This window comes from Numida meleagris, chromosome 1, assembly GCF_002078875.1.
Source record: "Numida meleagris isolate 19003 breed g44 Domestic line chromosome 1, NumMel1.0, whole genome shotgun sequence".
In the NCBI taxonomy this organism is placed as follows: Eukaryota; Metazoa; Chordata; class Aves; order Galliformes; family Numididae; genus Numida; species Numida meleagris.
Genome location: NC_034409.1, coordinates 136,702,000 through 136,719,330, shown reverse-complemented (window position 1 = coordinate 136,719,330; position 17,331 = coordinate 136,702,000). Strand labels below are relative to the sequence as shown.

At 42.1% G+C, this 17,331-nt stretch overlaps 1 protein-coding gene across 2 annotated transcripts in view; it reads left to right on the top strand.

Annotated features, from left to right (window-relative positions):
• Window positions 9–17,331, top strand: part of COL4A1 (collagen type IV alpha 1 chain) — a 111,402-nt gene continuing 94,079 nt past the window's right edge. For both annotated transcript variants that reach the window (XM_021415186.1, XM_021415177.1), the window contains exon 1: window positions 9–254. In XM_021415186.1, the coding sequence (XP_021270861.1) occupies window positions 192–254 (63 nt within the window). In that variant the 5' untranslated portion in view covers window positions 9–191. The remainder of the gene's footprint in view (window positions 255–17,331) is intronic.

Sequence of the window (17,331 nt, the reverse complement as noted above, 5' to 3'; positions counted from 1 at the left end):
AGGAGGGGGCTGCCGCCGCCCATCGGTTACGGCGCGGCCAGTCGCTCGGCCCCGAGGCATTGCAGGCGCCGCGGCCGGCACGGAGGGGAGAGGCGTGTATGTGGGACCGGCCCCGAGGAGCCCCCACGCCGCGCTGAGCCGCCGGCGCCCCGCCGCCCAGGGACCGACGGAGCAGCGCGGTGCGCGGCAACATGTGGCGCTGGCTGGGCTTCGGGCTGCTGCTGAGCGCCGAGCTCAGCGCCGTGTCCGCCGCGGTGAGTACGCGGGGGCTGCCCCGAGCTCGGGACGGGACGGGAGACGCGCGTGGGGAGGGAGCAGCGCGCTCCCGTTCCTCCGCTGCGCCCATGCAAGATTGGAGCGGTGCGGCCAGGTGGGCTCTGCCTCGTAGCGGAGCCGTGCGTGGGGCCCCGACCGCCCCACTGGGTCCGGGTCCCCGGGCAGCACCCCCAGCGGGGAGGGGAAGCCGTGCCAAGCGAGACTTTCGGCAGCGAGTGCATCTCCGAGGGAAAACGAGCCAAAACAAAGCTGAAAGTTGAGCTTTTGTAGGAAGAAAAGTAAAACAAGAAGGGTTTGGCTGCATGAATTGAAAGCGTCGTGCTCGCTGCCTTTTAAGCCCCGTGATGGGCAGCCGACTGGGGGATTCTGATGTTAATGATTAAGTTCAGCTTTGGCACCTTTCCCGACAGAGCGAGATTCGGCCACAGACATGTAAAATCGAAAGTATGCAAGGAGCCTGAACGTTTTGCTAAGGGAGCTAATTTTATCCCTGAGATACTGGCTACTCACAGTCCTTAAGTTAAAGGACTGTTTCCTGGTGCTCCTGAAGTATTTGTGCAGTTCCTCAGACCTTCAGTCTCCTAAGCAAAGGCAGTTGACATCGTGGTGTGAACTAGGTCATCTTTCCGTGTCTCTGGTTTCTTGCATTGGGCAGATTGACACTGTAGTATTGAAATTCAGAGGGGCAAAAAACTTGCCTGGACAAGGGCAGATGGATTTCTGTCACATTTTCCAGCCTTAAGTGTAAGATCTGGAACTTTAAGCAGTGAAGGATGTACCAGAGAGGGTCGTTTTAAACTTTTTCTGCCGACAGTAAGTTCTATATTGAATTGCTTTCCCTGTGTGACCATGGGGATGGTATCTGTGCCTTGGATCAGCTGAAGTAAGAAGCGCGCTGAACTCCTGTTGCTGATATTATCAAGCTCACTGTAGTGACAGTAAATCACTCAGTGATGCACCTTTTGGATGACTCACCCCTCATTTGGTGTTAAACTGTCATCCTTTCCGGATACAATTAATTTTAATTAATTAAAATCTTTAGAGGTAAGTCATTCATGTTTGAGTTCTGAGTTTGATACTTCTCAAGGCATAGATGTCTCTCAGTGACACATTTTCCACCTTGCACAGTTAATGAAGTCTTTGGGTAAACCACGGCTGTCAGAGACAAAACACTGTAGGGAAGATGTGCATGTCAAAAAAAGATGGAAACTTCAATGCCAGTTATATATATTTCAGGTCTTCACTAGCAGCTCAGAAGAAGATGTTTTTGAATTGTCTTATGTATGCCAGGTAAATTGTTGTATTAAATCAAGACCCCTTAATGTAACCTGGAGCTGTTAGTTACATTATGGAGTTAACACACACTTAACTCTTTCTGTTATGCTGGCTGCAGATTGTTCCCAATCAGTGCCACCACCCAAGTATGTCAAGGAAACCGAGCTCCTTGCAGTTCCATTGCCATAGACAAGCTTTCGGCCAAACACAGATATCCGCTGCCCTCCTAGCAGGCCCTCCTTCTCCTGCTTTCGGAGAGCTGGCCCAAGTGCTCGTGTTGTCCTGCTGCTTGCTTACTCAGTTTACATGTGAGCAGTGTTAGAGGAGGGCTGCATGGTAGGCAAGGTACTGTGGCCTTTTTCACAGAATGACTGAGATTGGAGGCACCTTGGAGAATATCTCATCCAACCACTTGCTCAGAGCAGGCTGCTCAGGGCGTGTCCTGTGGGGTTGCGAGCATCTCCACAAATGTAGACTGCACAGCCTCTCTGTGCAGCCTGTCCCAGTGCTTGGTCACCTTCACAGTAGAAATGTTTCTTCATATGTTCTCATCATGGTGGCACAGTAGCAGCTAGCTGCTAGCTAGTGACTGGCAGGTGACTAGCTGAGACTTGAGGTCTCATCTGCAAAGGCAGACAACAGAAGGAGCTTGTGCTATGTTGTATGTAGGGGTTCTGCATAGTAACAGGGCCGACAGCAAAAAATGTTTTATCGCTGTCTTATTCATGATTAAATACATAGAAGGAGATTTGGAAGGACTGCTCTCACAGAGGCATTTGGCACAGCAAAGCCAGCGTAGAGCCGGCTGCTGCCAGGATCACATGCCCAGTGCAGGGCAGGGACCTTGCCAGGACGTAATATGGCACTATAAAGTGCACCCATGTGTGGCACTGGAAGCTCATGTGTTATGCGTTGACCAATTATAATTGAAATATTAATTATAGCCAATTCAGGCTTTTGTACTCTTCTGTGTTTTTCTCCGGAGGTTCATTTTCAAATTGTAAGGAGGGTAGAGAAGGCAGGGCACCAGATTACAGTATTTTCAGGTCAGGCTGAGAGACTGCTCTTATGTGGTGGTTACAGGAGAAACTTGTTTTGATGGATCTCTGCGGGGGCTCTCATTTCTGACACTTTTCAAGCTGCTGTTTCCTTTGGAGAAAGTCTGTTTCCTAACATTCATACTGCTTGATTGAGAGATGACAGTGCCATGGAAATTCTGCTTTCGTGTCTTCGTACCCTCTCCACACCACTGCAGATGCATTATGTGTGCTTTCTGAAATGGAGCAAGATCTTCAGGCTATGTTTAAACACTGGAGCAGATCACCCAGGCCACAGGCAGGCTGGGTGCCAACAGGAGGCCTCGGCTCAATGTAGGCCCTGCCTGGGGCACGTGCTCAGTGCTGGCTGGGCCAGGCCTGCTCTGCTCTGTTGCCCTCAGTTGTGTGACACGCAGAATTCTAGGCCAAAAGCTCAAAAAAAAACCCCAAAACCAAGAAACCATTGCTCTCAACTAGTCTGGATGATATTTCTGTTCTGTTTCTGTTAGAAAATGGTTTATTGAGACGAAGAAGTACAGGGCAGGTAAACCAAAGGCAGGTAAAAGAAGTGGGTAAAGAAGGTTGCATGACTGACAGAGGTGCATGTGGGTGTGCCTTTTCCAGTGAAATCAGGCTAGGCTGGACACCTTCCTTCTGCTGCTGTTTGTGCCTAGGGTCAAGACTGCCTTTGGTGCTGAGAAACTCAGTTCATCTGTCCCTCTAGGCCATTTGACCTCCTTGTCCATGAGAACATTTAGGGACTGGTCTTGTCAACACTAAGAACACATCTAACAAGCTGACAAATTTTAGTTTGGGATGCAGATGTGGTTGCTTTATTTCAGGAAATGGGGCAGAAGGAGAGACTCAAATGGTTTCCAGTGAGTGAAGCACCTCAGGCTAGAAGGCATTGCTGGGGATGTTTAATGGGGGTCAGTTCCCCACGCCAGGCTGTGGTGGGGTGGAGCAGTGTGTGAAGAAGAGCAGCACTTCCCTTGCTGCTCTTGGAGCTGGGTGGCATGTAGGAAAGGGTGTGAGACCTGGGGTGGCTGAGTGTGCACTTCAGAGAGACATGAGAGCACAGATAGGATGGTGGCCAGGAGGTAGGGATATCTTCTCCCCTTTCCCTGTGATTCCTAGTGTAGTCTGTAGTGTTGTGGCGACAGGAGCTGCACTTGCTGCGGAGGTGGGAGAGGTGATGAACCCCTGGTTGCTGCTGGCAGTGTTTGAGCCCTGCTAGCTGAGCAGGCCGTGGCCAAGATTGCCTCCTGTGACTCATCTTCATCAGCCCTGTTCCTGCAACCAGCTGCTCAGCGTCAGCATGTGCAAGTGCACTTCTGGACCGGCATCCCAAGTAGCATGATTCTCGCTTCTGTGCTAAATATTTTCAGAAATAGTGCAGGATTTCATCACAGCTGATCTGCTTAGCTTATGTAATCCTGGGATGAAGTTAGGTTATATTGCATCTGAGGTTATGCTGGATGTATATACCATCAGTTGCCATGATCACGTAAGGAGATGTAGGATAGCTGCTGCAGGCAGCAAAGACAATTGTTTAAAATGTCAGTAACCATCGCTAGGGATATGCTTATGAACATTGTTCTTTTTATAGAGCTAGACTAAACAAAGGAAGATTCAACAACCTCAACATGAGAATAAATTGACTTACTTCATCAGTGTTTAACAGCTACGTAGTGCTCCCTTCCCAGAATTTCCGTTGACTTTCCCATTACGAAAGCATATAGCACCTTGCAAAGTTTGGTCAAAGGAGGAAATTTGGGCATGGGCTATCAGCAATCAGTACAGATAAGGAGCAATTGAACATATGAAGCACTTTTACAACTCACTGATGTTTTTGGGAAGATAAATTTTGACTTCTCTGGGTTGTAACCGGCTAGAAATATTCTTGGTAATTTAATACATGGGAAAAGTATGTGGCATTAACCCTCCAAGAGTCTTTATATAGCGGTGTCTTGGAAAATGTGGGCATACAACAGAGGACAAATTAAAACATTGTCAATATATATCAGTTACTGTCGTGTTATTCTAATCTGAAGTGACTTTCAGTAAAGAAAAAGGTAAAGCTGTACTTTATAAAGAATATAAGTAGACAATAGAAAATCCCACTGCCTGCTGTTACTTTTTGATATGTGTAAACAGATAAAGGATGATCAAAAGATTTGATCAGAAAAAAGTGTCCATTTCAGCTTTAAGTTTCTATTTAGTATTGAGAAAAATACGTGTATATAACTAAGCAGGGTTGAATAAGTATTTCTAGGATGAAAAAAAATGACTATTTAAGCTTAATTTATCCCTGAGATATTATCTGGCAGAGAGTGGAGGTTGGATAAACTGTCTAAAATGAGGAAAAAAAGAGGTGCAGAAGTATATATTTAAAAGCACCTCTGCTTCTGGTCCCTTCTGCTTCTGCTATACTCTAGTACAGAATAGACTCACTTTTTACTACTTTGATTGATCCAGTATCTCAGCTGGGTGTGTTGTAGTACACATCTCACAGCCTGCATCCTATTTTCTCTGCCTCAATTGCATTTCCAACATGGGCAAAAACCACAGCAAGCCTTAAAGTTGTATTAAATCTTTTGAGACTATGTGGTTGTGTGATGTTAGTAGGAAATACTCCTCACCCTGGATATGCCAGGTTGTCAAGTATATGAAAACATGTATGTAAAGTTCAGATGAAAATTGCGGTGCTGCTTGTACGCCCAAGCTGCATGGTTTCCCCTTTCCCCTTTCCCCTTTCCCCTTTCCCCTTTCCCCTTTCTTTCCTTTTCTTTTCAGCATTGATGCATGATTACTTGTCCAAGGTGCTGCTGTGTGCAGCAAGCAACAGGTGCTGTGGGAAGCTGGAGACTGGGAATCCACTTGGATGGAGATGGAGATGAGTCAGCCTGGCCTTACGGCCCACAAAAGAAGTTGTGGTTTATTTATTTATTTATTTTTGTCCAGAGTGACTTACAAAAATTTAATAGAAAAGGCATGACTAAAGATGAAATGAGAGAAGCCAGAGAAAAGCAGGAAAGAGATGGATTTTTTCTTTCTTCTTTTTCTTTTTTCCTTTCAGTTGTCTTCGTGCATATAGGATCCTTATAAAAGATCCTGTCTGCATACGCTTTCTGAAATAAATGGCATAAGATTTTATGACATTGTGACAAACTAATTCATACTAAGTGTAGCTGTATTTTTAACAAAGTTATTCAGCTTGTTTTATGGAATATTATGTAGGTTGGGTTTTTTTGGGTGGATCCATCCAAGAGAAGAACTAAACATCCTCTGTTCCCCTCCTTTCCTCTGCCATTTCTCTCTGTGCACGTTCCTGATGCCTTCACCTTCAGTGCTGCTTCTGCTGGCAGTCAGCCCTTTGCAGGGTCTGAGGAAGGGTGTGCATTATCAGCAGAACAATGTAATGCACAAAACACAAAGTGCTGTCAAGTGCACAGAGTAAACAAATTGCAAAGTAGTAAGTAATTCATTTTCTTTCATCTTTTTGTGGCTTTCATCTGCTGGTAATAGTGACAGATACAGCATTTTGAGATGAAGGTTTTCAAGATAGCTGAGAAGGAGCTGGTGGAATAAATTATCGAAGTTATGAAATAAATACAGTGATTAATTTAATAGACAATGATTAGTAGAAGCAACTAGAATATTTTAATTAAAAGCCTGGTGGGTTAGATCTTTTGCATTTAGAAAAGCTAACAGCCTTTTACAGGCAGAGGATGGCACCAAGTATCAGTTGTCCTATCTGCAAAACAGAATTATTTATATCTTCTTGAAGAGTATTTCAATCTCTACTACTGGGAAGCAGAAATATTTTTAGGTAAAGTTTTAGGAAGAGTCGCAGCAGTGGAGAGTTCTATCCAGCTGTTAAAGAGAGGACAGAAGAGATGCGCTGAAAAACTTGGGTTTTGAGACTCTGTATTTCATCTCTGAGCTGAGATATGATGAAAACTACAAATTAGTTCTGGATATTGAATTTCTTTGAAAGCTGCCAGAAGTCTAGTGATGCTCCCTTGCATTTGCTAGAAGAAAATGACCCGAGGTGGCTAACGTTTCATCTCCTCTACCACTTTAAAAAAAAAACCAAGTGTCTAGCATTTTCTCTGTCCCTGTTTTTTTTTTGTTTTTTTTTTGTTTTTTCCCAGCTGATGTAGAATTTGTAATAATCTTCTCTCTGGCTACATGGAAGCTTTGTGGTTTCACCAGCAGAGTAACCTGGCCTTCTAGCCAAGGTACATCTTATACATCATCTTCTCTATGAGGATGTTGCCTTTTCACTGGGGCATGAACCTGATAGAGCATTTCTGGGTAGTTTAGTGGATGGACACCTTCTAATTCAGATGACAGAATGAGAATGACTTTTAAAAAATTAATTCCTTTGCCATGGATTTCTTTAGATGATGTTTTGCTTGTAGCTATAGGGTAAAACAGATTAGTCCATTTTCACTGGATAGCTATGCACTGACTGTGTATTCTGAGTCCTGTGGTCTCACTAGTCCAGTTGTTTATCCAGTGGAAGAAAACATCTAGTCTACTGAAGACTTCTGTTGAAATACTTGATAATCTAAATGCATTTGAACTAATTCTAAGATTGTAATGAAACCCAAATAAGTCTGAAAAAATGCACTGACATGGATTTATGGGGCCTTAACAAATTAGAACAAAAGTACGAAGAAAAATTAATGGTTTGTATTCATGCTGAACATACTAAGGGAAAAATAAACTAAGTGAGGTTGACTAAAACATTCCAGGAATTTTCATATTGGGCTTGAAGCTCTGTCCCTTTTATGGCAATGGCAAGTCAGTTATCTGCTAGTTGAGTAAAAAAAGAATAATTCTGGCTGCCATAAAGTTAGGACGTCTCTGCAAGCAGTATTCAGGACCAAAACTAGAAGTCATTTTAGCTGTAGATATTCAAACACATGTGTTTTTAAGAGTTGGCAAGAACTGGCAAGGAAGACTGAAATTATGCAAATGCTTTGAGTAATTTATCTTTTTTTTTAACTGAATCTATCTTTTTTTTTTTAGCAGAATTACATTAACTGTATATTTGTTAATTGCTGCATTTTGTAAATCAACATGGAAACATTTAGAGAAAACTGGGGAGTAGCAAGAGGTAAAAGTGAAAGTGAGATGAAAATAAAAAGCTTAAAGTTATCCTCGGAAGTGTGTGTTCTTATCCTATGTTTAAAAAAACTACAGTAACTGTGAGGAGTTAAGGCTGCATGACTGATCCCAATGGGCCAGAGAAGAAACTAGGGCAAAAAACCTCCCAGAAGCCAGGGGTCAGAAAAGATTGTCAAAAACTTGAATAATAATAATAAAAAAAAAAAAAAAAGGGGAAAGGACTAAGTGCTATAGCCACAGACTTTGTTTTGATCAGGCTGGAGATCAGCTGTGGGAGCAGACTCTGGCTCCAGGCTCCTGCCACCAGCTGCAGGGTCCCCAGCCAGCTGTCCCCGACTGGATGAAGTTCTTCTGACCATTGCTGGCATATCCCACTGGGAAAAGGCTCATGTGTGGGTTCTGGTGACGTTAATTCTTATGTGACATAATTTTACTGTCTGTGACTGTCTATTGCTATTTTAGAATTTACTTCCCATTATGGACCTTGGAATTATTGCAAGTGTTGTACTGATGCCTAACGTCTTTGGGTTAAAAAATGTCTTGGCTTGTACCCTTGAGAATGCCAAAATCATTCAAATCATGCAGAAAAACATATCTATCTTCTGGGGACATGCATTTGAAAGTGTGCTCTGATTCGCACTGGTTAGGCAAATAGTGAATGCTGATTTTGAAGCATTTTCCAGGAATGGTGTGTCTGGTTGGGAAAGAGCTTGTGATCTGGAATAAACTGGAAGTGTCATGAGTATAGAAAAGCTCAGAGTGGTAACCCATGAGACAGTTGCTAGCCTGGCTGTGATGCTAATGATTTAATCTTCCATTGAATTCATCTTTAGCATAGCTGAAGTTGCTAACAACATGGAATAATTTTTTACTTGCATATTGAACAGGCCAAAGAAGATGATTTTTGACAGGGCAGAGCCAGAAAATGGTATAGGTCAAAGATGAGGAAGATTTTAGCTGGACCATAAGGCCCATAAGTGATTCTTTGCCTTTGTAAATCTGAAGTCTAAACATTTAATGAGTAAAGCGTGAAAAGTGCTGCATTTCCCCCTCTGTGCTTGCTTGGATGTTTTCTGCCATTGCAGAAAATTAATGTGCAATTACATGGGACGGGTCTGCACATGGCACAGTGTCTATTTACACTGTCCAAATGAAATGTAGGAAAATGATATAGGGAGGTGCATATGTGGTTATGTCATGTCTTGTATTGTTTGCAGTAATGCCCCTAAATTTCTAGTAAATGTGGTTCAGCTGTCTAGAAAATTATTTCACGGTTCAAAATCTGAAGATACATAAATCGTATCAAATCAGTCAGAAAGACAGAAAATTAGTTCTTGGTGAAGTTTCACATGCTATTGGATGTAGCATTGCTAAAAAGAATTGAATAATGTGATGTATTTAAAACATGAGCATCTTATATGAGCTTTTCTGTGTCTGAAAACAACTAACGAAGTTTTAGAATTTGACTTAAAATGTACAGCTTGGTTACAACAATACTAGTTAAAAATGGATTTGTAATTTAGTGATATGTTTCTCGTAATTATTATTTTCTCTGTTAGAAAGTGAGAAGTGCAGAATTCCTATTCTTAGATTTATAGTATTATATGGAAGCTGCCAATAAAGCATTTTTTAAATCTGAATCATGGTGTGCTTAAGACAGAATTGTGATGTATCTTTATGATTAACCAGTGTCATATTTGTCACTGGTGGTGGCTAGCTCTACATGTTTCTCTCTGACAGCCCGATATCGAGTGAGATGAGTGAAGGGGCAGTTGTCTGCTCAGTCATCTGACTAGATTTGGTACTTCAAAATAGTATTTTTGAAGCTTCAACATTTGATTGGCTGCTGGAATTGTCTAGTGATCGTTTTCTGAAGTGTAGAATTGGGTCTGTCATGAAAAAACCTGATCTGTGGAGTCTTTAGACTGGTTATATGCATATATGCATTTGGAGAGGTGGAGAAGGGATGGGCTGTAGAAGAGTCAAGGGTCTTTGCCCATTGTGGCAGAATGCTGTGGTAGTGGCTAGGCAGAGGAATATTTCATGAAGCATTGGCTCAGCAAGACCAGTTGCCATGCTGGGATGTCCACCAGGTGTGCTGTGTCCCCCCAGGTGGCTGACATTTTGCCTTCTCCTCACACTGGCCAGGTTGGAAACGTCACTAGTTTTTCCTTTCCTGCTTCCTCCTATGTGCAAAGCCTTGGAGGTGAAGCAGCAGCACCATTTGCCTCATGATGGCCACGGGCAGCTGCATGTTGAAGCAGGAGCACTGCCCAGCTCTGTCACTAGAGCAAAGAGGAGTTCCACCCTCTTGGCTGTTTGAGGATTATTTGGTTTCAGCAGATTTGCTGAGGGGAGAAAAAGAGACTGATCGGGTTGCTTTTACTGTTCCCTTACAGCTGGTGTTACCCTGTTCTGCAGACTTAAATTCAAGGGTTGTGTCAGTAACCATTTTCATTTTCTTTGTGTTTATTTAGATACTGGAAATTAGTGGGATTGCCTGATGGCTTCCTAAAAAATAAATCAGTTAAAAAATAGCAAGTGAAAATACATGCTATGATCTAAGGTCAGGAAACCATTAAAGATCACTGGATGTGCTGACAGCTGAGAAGCTAGCTAGGTAGCGATGAAGATAAATTAGCTCTAAGCTGAGTAATCAAAGATATATATATATTAATAATAAAGACACATCAGTAAAGAGACACCTTCCAAAATGTTACTGTCAGTATACAAGGGAACAGCTTTTCTATAGTGTTCATTTTAGTATTTCTCACTGCTAAGTGAACAGTGCAAAGGACCACTGGAGCGGATCTTTTAGTCCAGACGTTTTCAAAAAAGTGGGAGTAAGAATGGGAGGTTGACTGAAACCCTTAAAGCTATGTGGCTGTGCCCAGCTGATGTAGTGTTTCTTCTTAACTGTGAGCAGCTAATACAGATTACATTGTGTAGAACCCCTGTGGAATGCATAAATGCACATATTTTGGGGAAGAAAATCCTGAAATGTTTCAGAATAAAAGGTCCCCTTACTTTTCCTGCTTTTGTTTTTCTAGGCCTTATTTAGAAATCCTAGAAAGGAAAATCTTTAGAAAAACTGAAAAGAAATTTACCTTATTTATTATTCTCTGAATAGGCAGTAAAATAATTGCTAGGGCAATAATAAAAATGTTACCACTGTACTTTTATTTATTGGAATTCTATCTACAGTTATAGTATGAATAAATGACTTCATTTTGGAGCCTGCAATATCAGCCAGGCAGAATGCCTGCACACTGCAGTCTGTATTAGTCTTGTGCTACATACACATTCACACCTATATGTTGGCATATAGTATTTCTTGACTAAGATATTTTTCACCTGAAGCATCTCTTTTTTTTTAATTATTGAATGAAGTACCTGTGCACATCCTTGTTTCTGAAAGCTTTTTTTTTTTATTTACAAGCTAATGATACTGGTACTTTCAAGTTTTGTTTTTTTTTAAATTTTATACATATATCGTTGATGCCTACTAGCAGAAGTATATCTTCATAGAACCCCTTCAATATTTGACATAATAGTCAAAAGTATTTTATACTTACGTTTGTGCAAACATATCTAGCACTGCTGAATTCTTCTTAAGGTGGACAGATGTAGTGCTTAGTGTAAATAGAACCTTATTCTGTTAAGCAGATATCTGCTGCAGACACTTCTTTTTTTTGTTTGTTTTAAACACTTGCCTTCTTACTTTTGTTCAGGAAAAGTGTGATTCCCCCTTAGTCCCTCTCACAGTGTCTTCAAAACTGATGGGAACTTGTCACATCTAAGTCAGGACCATGGATCTAGATGGATAATTGAGGAAGAATTAAAAGTTCCAATGAATTTCTCTTGACAATAAATCCAGTGTAGGTAAAAATAAAAAAACACCTTTTCATTCTTTGAGGATAAATTAAGAACTTGCACACTGTGCAGTCTAAGTTTTTGTTTTTCTAGTTTGTTCTGTAGCTTCCTTAATTAAACCTTTTAAGGTATGACGCTATCTATCAACATTGCATCCTGTCCAAGGGATGTCCAATGGGAGAATGTCCACTTGAGAAACAGATAGATGATGTTGCTTCTGGACCATGCTCCACAACTCAAGAGGTCCATTACTTCTGTCTGAAGAGCTCAATCCGATCATTGCCTTCCAGTGGTTTGCGTGCTGTCACACAGCCCAGTGCTCCCCAAGCTACAAACCCAGTTGCCAACAGGTCCAAGTAATACAGCCTGTCTCGAAGGATCTGCCCAAAGATGACATTGTTTTGTTGCTGATGTGAGGTGGATGCTACAGCCAGCATCCAGTATCTATGCACCTGTGGCTGTCTTCACACTTGAGAGAAGTCTATTCTCTATTATGCCATAATCTGTTACTGCTTCCCTGTATCTCACTTTCCCAAAAGCAAGTAAGAGTAACAGAACTTCCTGATATTCAAAATAGGATACAAGTCTGCTGTTGTAGGCATTATAATTTATATGAAAATGTATAGTAAAAACTAATTTTATCAAGTTTGAGAATTAATTTTTCAGTATCATCAGCTTCAGGAATAAAAGTCACATCCATACCCCAAAATCTGGCTACTCACACCTTACTAGAAAACTTTGGGTTTTCTAGCACTTTGCTGCATTGGCCTTTGCTGCTCTCATTTTTAGGTGTTTGTACAGCAACTGCAGAGACAAAAACTTCATTTTAAGAGACTAAAGATATGAATGGGAAATAATATAAGATCAAGGGAAATTTTATCAGAGAATTCAAGATACCACACCAGATTAGCTGGGAATTTCCATCTTAAGCTTTATTTTGGCTACTTATTTGTGATCTTCTTTGAGAACAAATTTGTTGCTGACTTAATTGTTTCTGCTTAGAATTCTAAAATATAAAAGTCATTTTTCTTTTTTTTTCCTACAAGAAAAGGGAAGTATTCACAGAATTATTTGGGTAAGTGAAGGCAATAGATTTGAATTTGAATTTGAATATCCAGTGTAGTGGAAGAAAAGTAATTTAACAAAATAGCTTTAAACCTACATGCCTTATGATATCTGCCAGTTTGTCTGAAGAAGAAAAAGCACCTCTTCCCCTGGTTCTAATTGAAAGTAGGAGGGGAGTGATCCAATTCTTTATGATTAATTTTACAGAGTTGGACGAGAGGGAATCTAGGCTGTTCTCAGCTGGACAGCAAACAGTGGAGCTATTCTTTCGGTCCTAAAGCCCTGACCTTGTAGGGAAAAGTGATCCAACTGCTTCCAAAACAGGCACATCTGTATACTGTAGTACTTTGTCTCTCAGTGATGCTTGATGTACACACCAGCAGTTGACATGACAGGGTTTGTAGCATAATAATACTGACTGCAGTGCACATGAACTGTGGTATATATGTGGAGTTACAGAATAAAAGGGATGCAGCTATTCAGGGGGTTCTGGTTGATGGCAAGTTGGATCTGAGCCAGCAGTGCACCCTGGCAGCCAAAAGGGGCCAACTGTACCCTGGGATGTGCCAGGCCCAGCACTGCTGCCAGAGGAGGGAATGCGTTGTCATGCTCTGCTCTGTGTGTGCAGCCTCACCTCCAGCACTGGGTGCAGGTTTGGACATAAAACTATTAGAGAGCTCCAAAGGAGGGCTATGAAGATGGTGAAGGGTCTAGATGGGAAGACATGTGAGGAGCAGCTGAGGCCCCTTGGTGTACTCAGCCCAGAGCAGAGGAGCTGAGGGGGGGCCTCATGGCGGCTGCAGCTCCTCACAGGTTGCTGAGCTCTGCTCTCTTTGACAGCGACAGGGCCCGAGGGAACGGCATGGAGCTGTCAGGGGAGGGGCAGCTGGGGGTTAGGGAAAGGTTCTGCATCAGAGGGTGGCGGGCAGGGTCCTAAGCTGCCAGAGTTCAAGAAGCATTTGGACAGCACTCTCAGACACAGGGTTTGAGTGTTGGATAATTCTCTGTGGAGCCAGTAATTGAACTTATGGTCCCTGTGAGTCTTTTCCAATTCAAAATATTCTATGATTCTGTACCTTACCCCAAGTTTAGTAACCCTTGTGTATTTTTTGTTTAGAAAGTTGTGTAGATCTATTTTAAGAAGTAGGACGGACAGCTTCTGTTCTTCATTCTCTCCATTACTCACAGTTTCTGGTGGCCACCTAAACACATCACCTATCTGAAGTATATTTGCAAAGACTATATCGCTCTATCACTATTACATCTAGTGAGCCACACTGCAGCTTTGAGCATAGTCGGGGTTTGAGTGGTGTGACAGGTGCTAACTGCACCCTGGAGGTGTGGTTTCACACCAGGGCTCAGGCTGGAGGAGATGTGAAAGATATGTAGAGTTCAACCCCTGACTGCAGTGGGCTTTAGCTGGCTTCCCAAAACTGCAGCCATTCTTCCACCCTTGTCTTTAAATTTGGAACAGCAGTGGCCATTAAATATGTGATGTACAGCCAAATGTAATTCTCCTTTAGTGCTAACGTAATACTAAGACATCTTCCACAGGGAAGATGATTAAAGAATATTCTGTTTTCACAGTTGAGACGTAGAAAGCTAGCAGGGTTTGGTGCAACCTAAATACAGGCCCTTTCTGATCACGCTAGCCTTCAGTTGATTAATTTGTTTCCCAGGACCCCATCTTATTCAATGCACAGAACAGTTTGTTCTCATGAATGAGTGAAGATGCAAGGTTTGGGTGCTTTTTTCTTTTTTCTTCAATTTTTGGCCTTGCTTCTTATTTAAAATCTGATAAATCACCCTATGAAGATGACATAACCATCTTCAGGTTTTAAGAGCTTGAGATTGCTTTTATCGTGATTCTACCTGAATATTTCCACAAAACTCACACTGATCTCTAGAAAATTACCCTAGATTCAAGGAGGGATGGTGATGTGTAGCTGCAGTCACGTTTTTCATCCCATTCAGTTTATGTGAGCCAGAGTGGTGCCTGAAACTCTTGCCTAGAGAATTCATAGTTACTAGGAGGGAACCATGCCTTATTTTCCAGTACACCACTGAACTGCCTTAAGCAGGAAACATCTTTGCAATTATCTGCCTTCAAGAGATAAAGTGTTGCTAGCTTGGATAGAGGAGGCTAATGTGGAGGACTTGGACTGCTCCGGAGCAATAGTAATTGAAGGAATTTAGCCTGTACAAGGAAAGCAAGCGAGATTTTTGAAAGACAGTAGCTCTCTGCTGAGAAGAGGGCTTATATGGAGCTTTCCTACGAGACTGATTTTGCATTTCCTAACTTGCTTTACCTTGGAAGGAGAAGGTTGTAAATCTATAAATACTTTAAAAACAATGAAAAGAGCAAAGAGAATTGAATGAACAAAGAAAAATGTAATTATGTTTCCATTTTGACTATTTCAAGAAAATAAATCTGTGAAATGAAGTTCCACCAGAGATTTGTGATGAGAGGTGTTGGTTCCCTGCCGCTCTGTTACCCAAGCATTTTCTCTAGGAGGAAGAAGGTGTGGTGTTTAAAATCCTTTCTCAGAGGCATCCTAGTTGCTCACTGAAAGCAGTGGTGAAATGGGAATTCCCTTTGCCGTATCTCATCCACACCATGATTTTGCTACAGTAAGGAATCTACACCCTAATTTAGATTATTCTTCTCAGTTTCTCAGCCCACAGTCTTTCCTTTAGTTGCATTGGTTATTCTCCTTTTACATTACTTGTTTGTCAGTGTGATATTTTAGCCTTACCCCTCCCTATTCATGTGAAGCCAGTTGACCTTACATATATTGCCAGTGCTACTAATTTTGCTGTAGTAAGAAAGGTGTGTGCAGTAAACTACAGGTTTTGTTGTTAACATTGTAAGTACAAAAGTATTTTGCCATTTAACTGCTGATGAACAAGCAGTTCCCAGTTTACAAGCTGCTTAATCTGTTTGATGTATCCATTCCAACATCAGTGCTTTGTGCTCTTCTTTTGGTGTTCCTGTCTTTCTGTTGAACTATTGCCAGACACAGCTTGCATGTCTGAAAACATGGAAAGAATTGATGGAATAATTATGTTTCTTTTTCCCTGGAAATTGTTCAATCAGTCTTTGCTTCAACAAGCTTCTGTGTTGTTTTCATAGCTGTCCTGTCTGGTGTTTACCATTGCCATGAGGGAAGGGAAAGGTTGGATGCTACAAGACCTTTTTGTGAACCTGCTTTGCATCTCATGAATATGAAGTTCTCAAACTAGCTAAAAGCTTTGTGGAAGCAACTGGAGAGTGATAAGATCTGTGAATTCAGATGAAGTAACGGTAGAGCTGTAACACATATTTTTAGGCTTCATTTAGGCAGACGCAGGTTTTTTAGCCTGTTTTGAATTACCTATGGTAATAGAAAAGTATGCATTGCCACTAATGTGTAAATCTTAAAGTTATCCTAAGCATGTTTCTAATTATGAGGGCTGCTCTGAAAGTAATGCCTCCCATTTTATTATGTTGGCCCACGACGTCAGAGGCAGATGGTGGTGATATGACAGAAGAGGTTGAACCTTCTCACCAATATTCCGTACCATTTTGTTGCCAAGTGATAGATGGCAGCAGAGGGGCACAATGGTGTCTGACACAATTGTGTCTGTTGTGGAAGTGTGTATGAAGCAAAGGGCTGCCACTGAATTCCTCCATGTGGAAAAAATGGCACCCACTGACATTCATCGATGTTTGCTGAAGACTTCTGGAGACCAAACAGTGAATGTGAGCACAGTGGGTTGTGTATTTCAGCAGTGGTGACAGTGACATGAAAGACAAGTCATATTCTGGATGGCCATGTACAGCTGTCACACCATGAAATGAAGAGTGTCTTGATCAGCTCTTCCATGCAAATCATCAGATTACTACCAGGGAACTGTGTATGGAGCTGAATATAGGTTTCAATGCGTTGGAAACAATGGTGGCAATGTTGAAATATTGCAAAGTTTGAGCCACGTGATTCCCACAAATCGTCACACAGGAAAGAACACTGTGTGCAAGTTTGGCAGTACGTAATGAACCAATCTGAAGCTGAAGGTGACAGTTTCTTGGATTGCATCTTTACCAGTGATGAGATGTCATGTCACTGCTATGAGCTGGAGTCAAAATGAGAGTCCATGGAGTGAACTCCTCATCAAAGAAGAAGTTCAAGATGTAGCCCATAATGAGTAAAGTGATGTGCACTGTCTTTTGCTATAGGAAAGGGTGATCGTTCTGGATTTCCTGGAACCCGGTCAAACCATCAACTCTGACCAGTACATTGTGACACTGACTAAGATAAAGGCTTGAACTCCCAGAGTCAGTCCAGAGTAGAAGACAACCTTTCTCTTGCAACACGATAACTCCAGGCTCCATACCAGTTTGAAGACCGTGGGGCACACTGCCAGTCTTAGCTGAACTGTCCTGCCACGCCCACCATGTAGTCCAGATTTGGTGCCTTCTCACTTCCATCATTTCAGGCAGATGAAAGATGGACCATGTGGAAACATTTTCCTCGCAATGACACTGTCATAGCAACTGTGAAACAGTGGGTCATCTCTGCTGGTGCAGATTTTATGAGCGTGACATGCAGGCTCTGGTTCATAGCTAGTGAAAATGAGAGCTAATGGTAGTGACTAGGCTAGTCAAAAACAGTGTTTTGTAGCTGAG